Source organism: Microtus oregoni, unplaced genomic scaffold (genome assembly GCF_018167655.1).
Source record: "Microtus oregoni isolate MIOR12 unplaced genomic scaffold, Mior012 000036F_ref0000092, whole genome shotgun sequence".
Classification (NCBI taxonomy): Eukaryota; Metazoa; Chordata; class Mammalia; order Rodentia; family Cricetidae; genus Microtus; species Microtus oregoni.
Genome location: NW_024543095.1, coordinates 24,551,298 through 24,568,219, shown reverse-complemented (window position 1 = coordinate 24,568,219; position 16,922 = coordinate 24,551,298). Strand labels below are relative to the sequence as shown.

The window sequence follows — 16,922 nt, the reverse complement described above, 5'->3', positions numbered from 1 at the left end:
GACCGCGAGGGGGGCACCCACACACTGAGACAATGGGGATGTTCTATCGGAAACTCACCAAGGCCAACTGGCCTGGGTTTGAAAAAGCCTGTGATAAAACCGGACTTGCTGAACATAGCGGACAATGAGGACTAATGAGAAATCAAGAACAATGGCAATGGGTTTTTGATCCTACTGCACGTACTGGCTTTGTGGGAGCCTAGGCAGTTTGGATGCTCAACTTACTAGACCTGGATGGAGGTGGGTGGTCCTTGGACTTCCCACAGGTCAGGGAACCTTGATTGCTCTTTAGGCAAATGAGGAAGGGGGACTTGATCGGGGGAGGGGAACTTGATCGGGGGAGGAGGAGGGAAATGGGAGACAGTGGCGGGGAGGAGGCAGAAATCTTTAATAAATAAATAAATTTAAAAAAAAAAGAAAGAAAATGACCGTAGTTGGTTTGTCTCCATTTCATTGCTTACCAGCTCTGAACTTGGACAGTTTTTAAACACTAAATAGAAACTAAATGATAGCATATATCCCAAGGTTGTTATAAGACATAAGACAATGCCTAATAGGGTCCCTGGCTCACACTGAGGAATGAATTCTGACTCTGACATTACCTGCTGGTATATTTTTATATCTATCTCTCTTTATTTTATTGTACTTCAATGTCTATACTCTTTGTAACACAAGAAAACGTTTTTTTGAGAATCTCAAATATTTGTTATGTTTCATAAAGCCTCTAAGATTGAGATATCAGAGTTAGCCACATATACTGAAGTTAAGTCTACTTGTTTCTTTGCCCCCATGAAAACAAAGATGCTTTGCTTTGGAATAGTTTTCATACACGTAAATGAGTTTTTGCAGTATTTGAAAGTGACCACAGATTTTGCAAAGCAAACTATTTCACCACTGCTTCCTAGTGCCCTGGAAGATGCTAATGTCTGATGAGGAGTGGGAACAGTCAGAGCCTCCTTAAGTCTTACAGTTCCTTCTTAACAATCTCCCAAAGCTCGCCTTCATTTCAAACCCAGTCTGTTTCTCTCTGTCTCTGAGTCCTGCCCTCCTTTGGCCTTGATGGCCTCTCAGACAAGCCCCGTCCTGCTGCCCCTCAAGGTGCCATTACCTGAAACTCAACTCCTTCTGCTCCAAGTTCAATGGAAAAGCAAGCACGCCCTTCCAAAATGACCTTGGCTGTTATAACCAACTGACAGCAAGTGGAGGATAGGCAAGCAGTACAACCAGTGTCTACCAGAGATGCTTTTTCAGAGAGGCCCACCAGCCTGGGCACAGGCAGTGGGGCCTAGAGGGTTCTGGGTACGCCCTCTCTCCCTGCTTCCAGTTCAGAAGACTGACATTGCCCAGCTCTTGTCTGTAGCATCTCAATACCAGGTCTTAGTTCACTTGCATATGAAAAGGGCTCCTGCTTGATAAAATCTTTCTGTGAAATATAAGTCACAGATGGCTAACAAACATTTTATTCATTTATTAATATTATTTATAAATCATATTAATTAATATGATTTGTTGGTTTTATTTATTAATATTCACAGTAGCTTTTTCTCTTTGACTACAAGTCATTTATTAAAATAGCAAAACATCTTTTCATCTGCTCAATAATCTAACATTTATGTTCTGGTGAAAGAGTCACTGCTAATTAATAAACATAGTCGTGGGCCATATGAAATCATGTCAGTCAACACAAGGCTGCATGGGCCACAATGGTTCTGTAAAATTATGAGTTAAGAGAAAGTACTTCATTCGGTATTGATCAGGTTGAGTCAGTCCCTTACATACTTTCAAACTGATAGAAGGCTGTGTTCTTGTCAAAGGTTCTGCAGATATCTTTTGTGGTCAAGGTCGGTTTTAGATATTTTTAAAAAATATGAACAGACAGAAGAAAGAGTTAAATCAGCAAAATCATATTCAGTCCTGTCCATGTAAGGAACAAAAAGATTACTACCGTTTTAAAGTTTTTAGTTTTGCTTTTAATTGTGTGTGTGTGTGTGTGTGTGTGTGTGTGCATATGTGCATGAATGCAAGTGTGAAGTCAGGCAGCAACAGAGTTCAGAAGAATCTGTTAGATTCCCTGGACCTGGAGATGCAGTTAGCTGTGAGTTGCCCTAAGGTGGGTGCTGGGAACTAGACTCAAGTCATCTACAAGAGCAGTACATGCTATTAACCACTGAGCCATCTCTCTAGCTCCAAATATTCCTAATAAAGATGTTGTATAAATTGATAAGAACAAGCAAATGTTATGTAAAGCAAAGATGAAGAATTGAATAGATGAAGCATTTTAAAAGAAACATAACTATAAACATGGGAACATTGCGCTAATTAATGTAAAATTAACACATTTTTCAAGATGACATTCTCTTTCCCTCTCAAAAAAAGTCACCACAAAGCAGGAAGATAAGAGACACAAACACTGTATTGAATGAAACTAGGTGGAGCCAACAACTTAAAGCATAAACTATTGAGCCAGAAAGTAAATGGAGAATTGGGTAATAAAGGTATCTGTGAGAACTTCATTTATTTATGAATGAAGAGAATGAGTGTTTTGGTGGATTAAGAAATAAGTATAAATATTTGACTAAGAAAATAACTATAAATATTTGATGAAATACTAAAAAATTTTTCCTTGATGCGATGCTAGACCTAATATGATAGTTGGAGAAGTGGCACATTTAAGCCTAAATTTCATCTATCACCTTCTCAAAATAAAGAGTCAAGAAAATCATGAGTGAAGCCTGGTGCTTTCTGTGGAAAAAAAAAACAAAACATGTACTTACATGGTCCAATTCCAGTCTACCTCGGTCAGGGCATTAAATGTAGGGTTAGAGGGAATGCCAGTCACCTCCAGTTACCCAGTATTCCCGCCTTTCACTGTGCATATCACAATCTATATGACAGTTTATATGGATTAAATGTATTTATTATATATTTCTTAAGAAATTGTTGTCTAATGTATCTCTACTGTATTCCTAGTACGTAGAACAGAACTTGGCATATTGTAGGTGTTCTACAAAGACTTATTAAATGAAAAATAAAACATTGAACTTACTCTCCACAGGACACTATCCTAAGTGTTTTACAAATGTTGGGCCATAACATCCACAGAACCCTATAAGGTAGCACCATCATTACATTTTATAAATGTAACCAGGAAATAATTGATTTAGCCCCATGCACTTCAGTGCCATGCTCTTCCCCACAGAATATTATCTTAAAATATCAGAGTCATCATCATCTTGCTGGCAAAGAGAAATCCCAGGATGAGTGTGATGTTGCAGAATGTTAAAGCAGCAGGGAGCTGGGTGCGTTAGCGTGTGTGTTTAATCCTAGCACTCGGGCAGCTGGGAATCAGAGACAAGTGAATCTCCGTGAGTCCCAGGCCAGCCTAGTTGACACAATGAGATCCTGGCTCAAAAATCAAAATAAAATAAAAGTCAACAGGTTCATAGTAAAAGAACTGAGCAGAGACAATATACTGGAACAGAGAGGTGTCATGCATTTGCATCAAAATGCTCAGAAATACACACAATTTAGTACACATTGCTAGGTGGTGGGGAAACGGGAAATTCATACTTCAATGTTCTTAATATCATTTTATAGTTTTAACAATGTGTATTATTTACTTGTGGGATGATTTAAAACGCTTCCATGTTTAAAAACCATAGCCCAAACAAAATATAATTTGTTAAAAGTTCAAAGAGCTTGTCAAAAGCAAGTGTGTTGCCTGTGAAAATAGATATGAGCACTAGGTCTCTTTGGTCTAAAATACAAATCCAATGAAAAAAAATAAAGTGTATTTCTAAATTCATAAAGAATGTATACAAAGTTGATGTAGAATTGTTCACAAAGTCAAGATTGTTAAAAGTAAGGCTTATAAAAAAAGCTCAGAAAAGGTAATATACATAAAATATTGAATACTTTAAAGAATTCACTTAACAAGGGCTATATGTCTAATGTTCTACCCGATTATGCCTGCATATTTGGAATGGCAAGTTCTTATATTTTGACAATTTGTCTTAATTTACCATCCTTTCCTCCTTAGGTACCAGCAAAAGTCAGACACCTTACTCAACAACTGCCCTGCCACCACCGCCAACGTCCCATCCAGGCAGCCAGCCACCACCGCCTATGTCCCATCCAGCCATCCAGCCACCACTGCCAGCGTCTCACCCAACACAGCCGCCAGTCCCAAGCCTACCCCCCAGAAACATTAAGCCTCCCCTTGACCTGAAGTAAGTAAAGGATCATCTTACAATATTTCCTCGCCAGGGATTTCCAAATGATTCATGACTGGGCACTAAGAGTTCTGTGGTACATTAGTGGGCAGTTGGCAGGAAGAAGGGCAGGCTCTTTTAAAAGTTCAAAATCTCTCAACCGTTGGCTTCTGTAAAAGTCAAAATTAAGTTGCATGCTTTCTTACTTCAAGAGCGAAGAACCAGGGTACCGTCACAATCTGAACAAAGCAAAACCAAACTCCGACAGTATAAATAAGTCAGTGTCCAATTGTCTGTGATTCACTCGTGATCTCTGGGCCAAGGGGCTTGGGTCATTTCTCCAGCTCGGCCCTCTGCAGAACACAGAGCTTGTCTTCTAGGCTCCAGCTGCTGCTGCTAGCCTTGGGAGTCATCTCCTGACACTGGCATCTCCGTAACCGCTAGGGTCCCTTGCTACAAATGGCCTAGCAGTGGCCTTTCCTGAGCTAGCTTCAGGGACTCCATCCCTGACATGCAGTGCCAGGCATCCGTTAATCTCCGTGACCTCTTCACACCTCCCAAAACGGGCACCATCTGCGTGGCTCTTACACTACCCAGTTCAGCCGCCAACACAAGACACAACCTTGGCCACATCTGGAGCACAGCTTCTGTGTGCTGACTCTCAGGAAACACTTTCCAGAAACCTCAGCGGTGTTGGTCTCTTCTTAATCACTGCAAATTTCTCAGCTGCCGCTGACCAGCGTTGAGTATCTCAGCAAAGCAGAGGTTTCACTTTGATAGTTCTGGTGTCTTATTAAACACAGCAGATTCTTCAGCTCCAGCCAACCAGAACTACAGATTCCTTGCACAAAAAGTTCAGTAGAGTCTTTGCTTTCCTCTGAAACCTCACAAGCCAGGCCTCCATCTTCTGCACTGCTCTCAGCGTTCTTTCCTTCCAAGATCCTACAGAACACTCAATGATTCCCCTAGCCCAAAGTTACAGGGTCCTTCACAATCCCCTTCAAAACAACACGTCCAGGTCCATCACAGCCATACTCTACTATCCTGCTACCAAACTGTTCTTAGGGTTAATATTGTTGTGATGAAACACCATATCCAAAAGCAATGTGGGGGAGAAAGGGTTTATTTCACTCAGAGTTCCACATGACAGTTCATCATCCAACGCAGTGAGAACTCACGCAAGGCAGGAACCCGGAGGCAGGAGCTGATGCAGAGGCCATGGAAGGCAAGCTTACTGGCTGGCTTCTCATGGCTTGTTCAGTCTGCTCTCTTGTAGGACCCAGGACCATCAGCCTAGGGATGGTACCACCTACATCAGACCCTCCCTCATTGATCACTAATTAAGAAAATACCTGCAGCTGGATCTTAAGGAGGAATTTCCTCAATTCATCTCCCTTTTCCTTAGTGATTCTAGCCTGTGCCAAGCTGACACACAACAGTCAGTACAGTGATAGTCTGCTATAAGAGTGTAGTTTGATTTCACCTTAGTCCCCTCCCACACACACCATAAGATTGATCCTTTGTCCATGATCCACATGGTAGAATTTGTTAATTACAAAATCACGTTGAGATCTTCCTTAAGTGCTTGAAGATTCAATATGTTGAAAACCCGCTTATTGTGAGTACCCCTGACTATTTTTCACTTCGTAATGCTTCCAGAGGAGTTTAAAGTCAGTAACTAAGGGTGTGTGAGCAGCATGGTGAGCCTTATCTTCTTCATAGGCTGCTCTGGATGTCTATATAACATTACGCTCTTCTGGGCATTTGAGTCTGTAGATGTCTGCTTGAAGGCTCTAACCCCCTGGGAGATTCCGCTACCTACCAAATCAAAGTGTAAGACATCTGCTTACTATCATATTAAGGCTAAATAAATATTAGACTAATTAAAATAACCAATAAATGTTCTCTCAAATACTTAATTTTCATATAACTTATTTCTTTCTACACATATAAAAATCATATTTCTTCTTCCTAATATCGTTTTACCCTCTGGTAAATTTAACTCATTGAATTTAGATCTCAGAATTTCCTTTTCATGTGTTTATTTTTATTGTACTTTTTACTTTTTTGTTTTCTTTTGTCTGTACAAACCCTCACTGTGCATCCCTGGCTGACCTAGAACTCACTACGTAGCCCAGGGTGGCTTTGATCTTATGAATGTACTGCTGCCTCTGCCTCTCAAGTCCTGAGATAGCAGGCTTGTGCCTCCACACTGAACCCACAATCCTAACACTTCTCAAGTTTACTATATAGGTAGCTCTGTCCTAGACACCAGCTTCAGTGAAGCCTCGGAGTAAGGCGTAGTTTTAGTATGAAATCTTCACAAATGGCTCAAACCTGACTTCTGAAAATTGGTAAGGCTTGGAGCCCAGTCATCATTTCATTCTGGACATTAAGGGGTGGAAAGGTATCTGACACTCTGTCCGCTGCTTCAGGGCCTCCAGACTTCCCGTGTGTCTAATAGCTCACTAGAAGGACTCACAGTCCTCAGCTTACAGTAACTGGAGAGACTGGGATTCAATGCGGTAAAAAAAAAAAAAAAAGAGGAAGGGACAGCCAGCAGGTGGCACTGTCTAATCAGGGCTTCCCCACAGAGAGCATAGCTGTGAAACTGCAGTGGGTGTCTCAGGCAGACTCCAGCAGAAGCTGGCCAGAGGCTGGAGAAACTGAAAGGTTTCCACAGGGAGCAAGGGAGCTGTCTCGCTGGTTCCTTAGGCCTGCCAGAAACCTAGAAAGAAAGCAAGCATCCACATCAATCACGTGGTTGCTAAGGTCTCACAGAGCAGAACACTTTGATCCACTGGGCCACTCCCATTGCAGCGAACAGTTGTAGAGAAAATGCTTCTTGTTTATAAGTCACAGGCCAGCCGTGGTAGCATCTTTCTAAAGCAAGGCAAATCTGAGCCTCCTGTGTTAACTCTCAAAAAAAAAAAAAAAAATCTCATCCCCGGAATCCACCAGAAGGCTCTTAAACAGGCTGTGGGAAGAAGAGGGCATTTCAAAGGCAGTGCTATAGCGGGGGATGCTGGGCGACATGCCAGCTTTGCAAGGAATCACCAAGAAGACCAAGGGTTTGGATTCTTAGAGGGGATAGTGTTGCCTTCAGTCATTTACAAAGTTCACTGACGGTAATACATTTTGCTTCATTTCAATTCCCACCATATTAGGGACTCCTCTTAGTTGGTGACTCGTACATGATCTGCCAACTTCATTTTTAAACATCCGCTTAAAAGAAAAATGAAATAGATAAAAGGGCCTTGGGTGTTTCACATTACGTGGAAAATCTATGCTTGGAATATCAGGAAGCTAATTGTCACATGCAGGACAAAGCGTGAAAGCTAAGGATATCCAGAACAAATTTGTTCCTCCAAAAGAGAAAGGGTCAACAGTTTTAAAGTTCCCATCAGTAAATTCCGCAAGGAGGAAATATCTAGATTAGAAAATTTCCCCCGTAGAAGGGGAAGTTAGATAAATACATAGAGGAAACGAAAGCAGAATGGACATTCATGTTCGGGCTTAAGGGTTTACGGGACGTGTATGGATTGGACTGGGGGCAGAAAAGTAGAAGGCGCAGGTCTTCTGATGAATGTCTCCCTGATGCTTCCCGAGTGTTGCTCTGCAGGTCTGTAACCACTCTCCTCCTAAGCAAAATCCACTCTCAAGATCTCCTAGGCTTTTAAGATAGTCACTCAGCACATCTTTGAGTCACTCCTCTGGGATCTTTCAACTGAGCTCCAGGGAAAATCGTGTGCAAAACAGAGGCCCCTCCCTGCCTTTATAGAAAGCAAGGGCCAGAGAAAGAGAAGCAGTCGCACAGGTAAAAGACAGGGCAGTGGTCAGCAGAGCAGAGTTAGGAAGGCCGGGAGGGGGGATTCCAGACCACAGATGGCTATACAGAACTGTGAGGTATCAAAGATGCAAGGAAACATGGGCATGAGACCGAACGCTGTGGGGGAGAGAGAAGGAATAGAGGCCTCGAAGACCCAAAGGCTAAGGAGAAGGTCAGCAGGACACTAGAGACAGCCAGAGAAGAGGAGATTGGAGAGGAGTCAGCTCACGGAGGGCTCCATGCATTGTGATCGTCTGTGACCATCACCCTATCTGAGATGAGGACCCCTGTGGGCTGGAGCACAGCATCTCCAGGCTTTTTGACTTGTGTTTTTGTTAAAGTCACTTAAAGTAGATGTGCAAGGGTAGCAGCAGAACCAGTTAAATGTTGCAGAAATGCAGGCCAGACACTGAGGCATTCTAACCAAGATGGGCTGCTCTTGGTGGGGGGGGGGGGGGGGGGGTATTAAGAAATGTCTGCACTGTGGATAACTGTTCAGGGGAGCGACAGCAGAAGTTGGACTTAGTTATAAAACTCACGTTAAGGATCACATGTGGCTCCAACGCCTTTGGTCTTAGCAACTGGAAAGGCTATGATTCCTTCAAATGACAGAAGGAGGCTGCAGGTGAGGTGTTTGAGAGGAAGTAAGTTCTGACTGGGAAGTGGGGAGATCGCTCTATAGTTAAGAACACTTGCTGCTTGTGGAAGAGGAAGTGGGCTCACTTCCCAGCAGCCATGTGGTGGCTTGCAGACATTCATTTCCCAGGTCTCCAACAGTCAGGCACATTGTCTATACACATGCATGCTGGTAAAGCATCTATATAAAGTAAAATGAATATATCTAAAAGGTCTTTGTTAAAGCGGTTGTGGCTCTGATAACCCTGGAATATTATTTAAAGTTCAAGGGGAACACCGAGAAGACAATTGGAGAGTTGAAAATGGAGAGCTTCAAAGAGAGTTCTGGTAAAGACACAGAGAGGAGAGACATCGGACTTTGTCTCACTCTTAAAGTGATAAGGCTGGTCAAAGTTGGCCAAGGAGAGAAGGAAGGAGTACAAAGAGAAAAGACAAAACTCGGAGTCTGGCCTGTGTTGGGGAAACGGAGACAAAGGAGATAAAGAGGAAGGAGGAATAAAGTAAGCGAACTGAGGGACCAAAAGTGGGGCTGGTGAGCAAGTGCCTCAGATGCTGCTGAAGGCAGAGGGAGAGACCGATGGAGGGTGGTAGGTGTGACGGAGTTAGGACCAAGCATGATGCAGCTTTCAGGGGGTGAAAGGTGAGGCTGCAGAGGCCTCTGTTGCTGTACCAGAACACTAACCAAAAGCAGAGCAGAGGAGAACAGGGCTTGTTTCATCTTATCCTTCCGGGTCACACTCCATCATGAAAGGAAGGACGAGCAGGAACTCAAGATAGGAACCTGAAGATAGGGACCGTGCAGAAACATGGCTTCCAGGCTTACTCGCTCACGGGCTCGTGCTTTGACATGGTACAGGGCCATCTGCCTAGGGACAGCACCAGACACAGTGGCCCTCCTTCTTCAGTTAAAAACCAAGATAATTGTCTGTGGACACCCCACAGGCCCCCCTCGTCTAATCCATTTCTTAATCGAGGCGGTCACATCAGATGATTCTGAGCTGTGACGAGGGGATGATTTCCGCTAACTAGGACAGATGGCTCGAGCGGGAAAGCGCCTGCCACACAAGCGTGAGGACCTGGGTTTGGCCCCCATCACACATGTGAAAAGGTTTGCGTGGCAGCGCGCATCTGTAACACCAATGCTGAAGGGGTGGAGGCGTTATGGAAATGGCAGAGACAGGTAGATTCCCAAGGATCACCGGCCAGCCGGTGTAACCATATGGCAGGCTCTGGATTGAGTAAGAAAGAACCTGATTCGAAGGATAAAATGGAAAGTGGTAGAGGAAGACGCCTGACTTCAACCTCTGGCCTGCGCACGCACATGCGTGCGCCCACACAGGTATCGAAAAGAAGCCGATACAGACACTGTTTACAATGTAGGGCAACGGCTGGCGTGGGAGGAATTTTTGTTTCTGTTTCTGTATCTGGAGACAGGCTCTCATGTAACTAGAACCTAGGCTGACCTCAGGTATGCTATGTAGCAAGGATGATAATGAACTTATATGGAAATAGCAACGTTTTTATATGGTGATAAATAATAGCCCTTAAAGAAGAAAGAAGGAGTGTAGACGGGAGAATTCCCGGAACAGAGTCTTCCTCAACTTCAGTCTAGAGAGGATGGGCTGAATGGCTGACAAAGTCAGAGTTCTCCCTGGGTACACAGCAGAATCTCCAGCTGGGGTCAAGGGAGGAATCTGGAAAGAGAGGGGCCTTGACCATGTGGGGCCTGTCCCACCTGCTTCTGAAGTTCCTCCCAGGAGTGACTTGTAATCATATCATTCGGTTCAGTTTACCTTGTAAGTATGAAAGGTCTGAAGGTCAACAGGAACCAGAAATCATGAATAATTTCCAGTATCGCGTGGTTGAAGACAAAGTTACGTGTATTTTAAATTGTATTGTTTCCCCACCTAGTGGTCAGACTATATACAGCTCATTGCATTTTCTTCCATGTCACTCAGACTTAGAAGGGAAATGGACCAAGAGCTTGAGCTTTTCATTATTAATCTTCAACTCATTCCCTGTGGCACATTTCTTAGTACTGTTTTAAAATGAATTAGAATTCTATCCGCGCAACGGGCCCTTCAGATGAAAACAGAAGCAGCGGCTGAGTTTTTATATACAAAACACATCTCGTGGTTATAAATAGGAGTAAGACAGGAAAAGTGAGGTAATGAGAAGTCCTCCAGAAAGGGAAATGACTCAGGCTAGAAAAGGAAAGGGCAAAGTGTCCTTCCCCTGAAGTCCCTTCAGTTAGTATAGGGAGAGAATGTACCAGCGTAATCTCATAATTAACTACCAGGGCTTCGAACTTTCCAGAACTTGAAACTTGGCACATCGGCAGGCCACTGCCAGATAGCCTTACCTAACTCCATTTGGGAATGCTTTGGTTTAGGTGAGTCATAATTTTGAAATTTCTCTTAGGTTAAGGACAGAAAGATGTGTTCCGGAGTGAGGGGCTCGTTCCTGTTAAGGGCGGGTAGAAAGCAGTTTCAGGTGTCGCTGAGATCACCTCTTCCTTCCAAAAAAAGATCCGGCAATAAAAGACTAGAAGCTAAACTTAGGAAGAGCGAATCCAGATGAGAAAACAACAGTCTTACATCTTTCAATGTTAGGAGATAGAACCCCAGTAGCTTTTGTTTGCTTGCTTGCTTGCTTGCTTGGCTTCACCTACCGGGGAATTGAACCAGGGCCTCATCCACACTGGACAAGCAGGCTGTCACTCAGCTACAGCTCCCCACACCCTAATAGCTTTCCAACATGACAGGCTTACTGTTAAATGAACTTCATTCAGTACCGTGGCATGAAAACAAGGAGCTGTGGTGAAAGCCAGCTCCACTGATAAGCTTGCTGCTCTTTCTCCTCCTTTGCCCCTCCCTCTGCTCCGTGGTCTATGTTGTTGGTTGTGACTAGTTCCATTGTTCTCTTCTTCGCCTGTCTGTGGGGTTTTTCTCTAGGCCTTGAACACTGAGTAGTTGGTGGCAGTTGGACTTGAGCTTGTTAGGACATTTGCACCTCTTTCTTACTCTCATCCTTGGCCATTTTATTCTCCGCCGTCACTGCTATTGTGGTCACTATTTCATACTTACTATCTTAACATGATAGATGGCATAAGCTCAGACCTATATAAAGTGGCATCAAATCTTATGTGGCATAATATTGAGTATGTGTGTGCAAATGACATTCTCTAGGGTAAGAAATGCTTTGCATGAATGTGCTAGAATAATACCCTTTGTTATTATCATTTAATTATTATCTATCCGGATGGTTTAGAAAGTAGAATAGTGTTTTGTTTGTTTACTTGTTTTAATATCCTTTTACACAAATGGCACTAATCCATTTTGATGATAAAGATTACTTAGTTTCACTGATAGAGAGATAACCACTCTGTCACAGTCAAAAGCAACAAAGAGCAGGCTTAGAGCTGGGGAACCAGAGGAGATATTGTCAAGGGGGTCAGGGGATACAGCAGGGGATGACAAGAAACCAGAATACCTGTGTGCAGCTGGCCCGACCGGTAATGTGTTTACTAGGACAAACCTACCACCTAATTTCAATCTCCTGGAATCTACAAAAAGGTGGAAGGAGGGACCCAGCCCCTGAGCATTGTCTTCTGAGCTCCACTCACGTGTTCAGGCACATACACACACAGTTAACAGTTAAAAAAAAAAAAAAAAACTCCTTTCTAAGAACCAGAGTGAAGGGAAGCATGGGCTAAGCATAGAATCCTGTATCAACAGGAAAGAAGATGTGAGACGCAGAAATAATCCCAGGTGTGATGGTACATACCTATAATCCCAGCACTTGCGAGGATTGAGAGTTCAAGGCCTCTAGGGAGAGCTACCAGGGGAGAGCTTACGTGGAAGGAGATTGGGATCCCAGGGAGGGAGAGGGGGGGAGGGAGGAGAGGAATTCCAGGAGTAAAGCAGTGGGAGAAGAGAACTAATTGCACAAGCCCTGTGCCCTGCTCACTAGGAAAAGAGCTAGTATAAGTATGGTAAGATCTATTTAAGTATATGGAAGACAGAGGCAGAAATATAATGGGCCCAGTCTCTCCTACCCACTTCAGGAGTGGTTTATAACATGTTTATAAACATGTGGTCCCGTTTCCTCTGTACCTTCATCGCTTCCCTTTCTTGTGCTATTCTGAAACTACAAACATTATCTTATTTCACCCATAAACATTTTATTAGATAGCCCCCCAAATTAGACTTTGTGTGTTAGTATAAAATATCAACTGGGTCATCAGAATGACCCAGGCCTCTAATCCCAGCATTCAAGATTTGGCGATGGGGAGGTTACTAGGTCAAGGCCACTGGAGTTGTTATATAGTGAAACTTTGTCAAAAAAAAGTTTCAAACACATTGTACATGTGTGTTTTAAGTTTGACTAAGCACTCACAGTTTTCCTTGGTAATTCACGTTCATAATTTTCTTTAACATGGAGGTTTTCCCACTACCTCAACTTTTCCTTATTCCTTGCAGTGTGTTTGTTGAGGTCATCAAGTTGTTTGCCGACAGTATGATTACCCTTGTCTGGGTTTTGTTTTCTGACTGTCTCTGTAGTGCGTTTTCATATTCTCTCCTGAAGACTGGTAATTGGATACAAGGTGACTTGATTGCATTAGGTCTTTCTTTCATTGTGTTTGATTCTGGGTTTGGGGTAAAACTTGTCTCTTGATTCTAGTGCATTCTTTTCTTGAGACTTGCCTTCAGTTCATGGGTGTGAGTGTTTTGCCTGCACATACGTATGTGTACCACATGCATGCCAGGTGTCTACTGAGGTCGGAATAGGGTCTCAGATCCCCCAGAACTGGAGTTACAGCTTGCTACAAGTCACCATGAGGGTGTGGAAACCAAGGGAGGCTCCTCTGCAAAGGCAGCAGGTGCTCTTAACTGCTGAGCCATCTCTGTAGCTGCATAGTGTCCTTTCAACAGAGGCTTATAACAAACATTTGACTCTGCATAGCAGAGGAGAAATAGGACTCTTTGGGAAACAGGACAGACAGCAAGGCATATGAGCATACCAAGCATATTTTTCTTAAGCCAATTTCGTACCCTATCTTTACATCACTGAAAGGAAATGAATAAAAACTAAGATAAAAAATTATATTAAAAGAAAAAATTCCTTAAGTCAGAAACACACCTACTGAATGCTTTTTATGAACAAAGTGACACACACACACACACACAGAGAGAGAGAGAGAGAGAGAGAGAGAGAGAGAGAGAGAAGGATTGAGAGTGACATGTTTGTCTTCTTGTGTTACTGCATCATGTTATGTTAACATGTAATGTTAAAGATCACATTAGCAAAAATCGTAGGCAAGGTTTACAAGGTGGGGGATGAGGAAAAGCACTTCCAACAGTAGAAGAGGGGAAGGAGCTTCTACTAAAGATGGTGTTCTTCCAGTGAGCCTGAGAGAAGGGAGAGATGGAGGAAGGAAGGATTCAGGGGCCTACTAACTATAGAAACCTGGCAGATGTTGATGATTAGTGTCTATGGAGCTGAAGAAGAGAAAGAAACAATGGATGACTTGAAGCTTCAGTGGGATGTATGGGTGATGGTGCTGTTCCTTGATGTAGGAAAACTACTCGGGAGAGCAGGCTTAGGCTGCAGGGAAGGCACTCCCTTCAGCAACGGGCTGAAGGACTTCCAAGCCAGAGCAGGGGAAGAGGGATTTCCAGACTCCTATACCTCTGAAGGTACGAGACCACTGAGGTACAGTCATGTCTCTGACACTCAGTAGAGAGACCTGGCTTAGATAGAGATTTCACCATGGACGTGACCAATGTTGAGCTATTATAGGGTGTTGTAAGAACTTATGGAATCAGTCACCAATGACAATGTGTGGAAAAGGGAGATAGTGGAAGATGCAAAACTTCTAAGAAGGTATATGTAACAGGATATAGGTAGAGAAAATGGTGGACTAAAGGTAAGTATAGCTCAGCTACAGATATGTTTGTGTTCTGAGGGGCTATATCTTAATAGAAATCATTTTTCAGTTACTTCTATTTTATCAGTAGAACAAAATGCAAGATTATCTGATTTCCTAGGTGAGAGGATGAGATCATTTTTGAGGAAAAGTGGTCAAGGTTTTGAATGGTAAATGGTAAATCAAAAAGGATGACTCAAGAAAGGTGGGCTAGGAAGAAGAGTAAATGAGATCATTAGATGAAGAGCTGAGATTGGAAACCAGTTACGTGTAATGCCCAGAGTCAGAACGGTTGACTGTTTTATACACATTTACTCACCAGTCTCAGAACAGGAATGGGGCGCATAGCTGGCTACATACCGAGAGCTTATGAGTCCTATGTACTGATGCTGCTCTTTTAGCAGAGCTGGGGTAAGCACTGGAGAGGAAGGACACACATGGAGTTCAAGCGTTTGATGGAAGTGAAGCTGGTGTGATCTATTTTGGAAGGTGGATTAAGTCAGGGGTAGGAGTAAATTCTTCCTGTGTATGTGCAAGAGAACCAATCAAATCCTGGGAGAATCCCGGTGTTGAGTAACTGACTACAGATGGGCCTGCTAGTCCCCAAAAGCAATGAACCCATTGAATGTGTCCACAGTGGTGCCGGTGAACAGTGGGTGGCACATGCCTTTAGTCCCAGCACGTGGAAGGCAGAGGCAGGCAGATATCAGTGGGTTCAAGGCCAGTCTGGTCAACAAAGTGGATTCCAGGACAGGACAATCAGACCTGTTACAGAGAGACCCTGTCTTAAAAAACAAAAAACAAAACAAAACAAACAAACAAACAACAAAAAAAAAAGAATGGATGGTGCTGAACTTGAGTTTCTTAGTACTCCTTTTTCTTTTAAAATCCACAGTAACAGCAAAAACACAATATTAAAACCTTCTCCAGTGATGCATGAATTTTAAGTCAGAGCAAATATTAATAAAAAACAATAATTCAATTGCTTTCTTTTTACATTTTTTTATTTTTGAGATTATATTATAATTACAACATTTACCACTTCCTCTGAACCTTCCTGAACAACTTTCCTTGTTCTCTTTCAGACTCGGGGCCTCTTTCTTCATCAATCGCTATTACATGCATATGTCTGTGTATGTTTTCATTTGTAAAATGAGCAAGAGTGTCTACTTTGTTCTCACCCTTTTTTCTTTCTTGTTTTCAGAAATACTATAAGTGAAGAAAATCAAGATGGTGTCATGCACTCTGATGGTAAGGGGTAACTTTTTAAAAAAATCTGAGCTGCATGTTTGAATTAGTCAAATGTCATGGAATCATTTATGGCAGTAGCATCGTTGGTCTATATAGGAGCTCTTGTTTTATTCATGCCCCTATAATCCTCATGATTCATTACCTTCTTTCTCTCACTATAAGCAAACATCCTAAAATACTAATGTGTGTTTGCACATATTCTTCTCGTGTGTGTGTGTGTGATTTATATAAAAACTATGTAATAGGTTTTCTTTTGAGAATACTCAACATAAGGTTTTTCCCAGCCCCTCTCCTCATTACTGGGTACACATTTAGTCCCTTGTCACTAAGTACTAAAGGGGAACCCCACACAGAGGGGGCTTGCTCTTGGACCCTAGATTAGGTCCAGACCACACCCACACACCTGTTTTCACGGAGATTCTTTATTAAGTGAGAAAGAAAAGCTGAAGTGGCAGCTTTCTGACTCAGGCAGAAAACAGCAACTAATGACCTTGTGGGTGTCATTTTTAAGAGGAGGAAAAGGAAGGACCTATTTTAGAATGGGCTAGGATAAGGTGGTAAAGGAGATAGGAAACCAAGGGGAAGAGGCCTGGGAGCTGCTGTTTGCTAGCTAGCTCATCACAGCTTGTTCAGCCTGCTTTCTTATAGAACCCTCATGACTATCATGGTCCAGCAATGGTACCACCCACAATGGGCTGGGTTCTCCGCCATCAATCATCTATTGAGAAAATGCCCTGCAGGCTTCCCTACAGCCTGATCTTGTGGAGGTATTTTCTTAATTGAGGTTCCTGCCTCTCAAATAACTCTAGCCTGGATCAAATTGGCATAAAACTAGCCAGTACTGTCCCTGAACTCTCTTTCTAATCGTCTTGTCCTTCTATGTGTATTATTATGATTGTTCTTAATATTATTGACTTATTAACTATAGCATTATGTCTTGATATCTGATAGAATGTATATTACACCAAACCCGAGTAGTCTTTTTCTTAACTTAGTCATCTTGACTTGATACATGATAGCAAATCCCAGAGAAAGAATGAGCCAAAAAGTATGGAAAATTTGTGAT

The 16,922-nt window shown here is 42.8% G+C and overlaps 1 protein-coding gene across 2 annotated transcripts in view; it reads left to right on the top strand.

The window, feature by feature from the left end:
• Positions 1 to 16,922, top strand: part of Fyb1 (FYN binding protein 1) — a 72,802-nt gene that overhangs the window by 27,970 nt on the left and 27,910 nt on the right. For both annotated transcript variants that reach the window (XM_041631087.1, XM_041631086.1), the window contains exons 2-3: positions 4,040 to 4,229; positions 15,810 to 15,856. In XM_041631087.1, the coding sequence (XP_041487021.1) occupies positions 4,040 to 4,229; positions 15,810 to 15,856 (237 nt within the window). The remainder of the gene's footprint in view (positions 1 to 4,039; positions 4,230 to 15,809; positions 15,857 to 16,922) is intronic.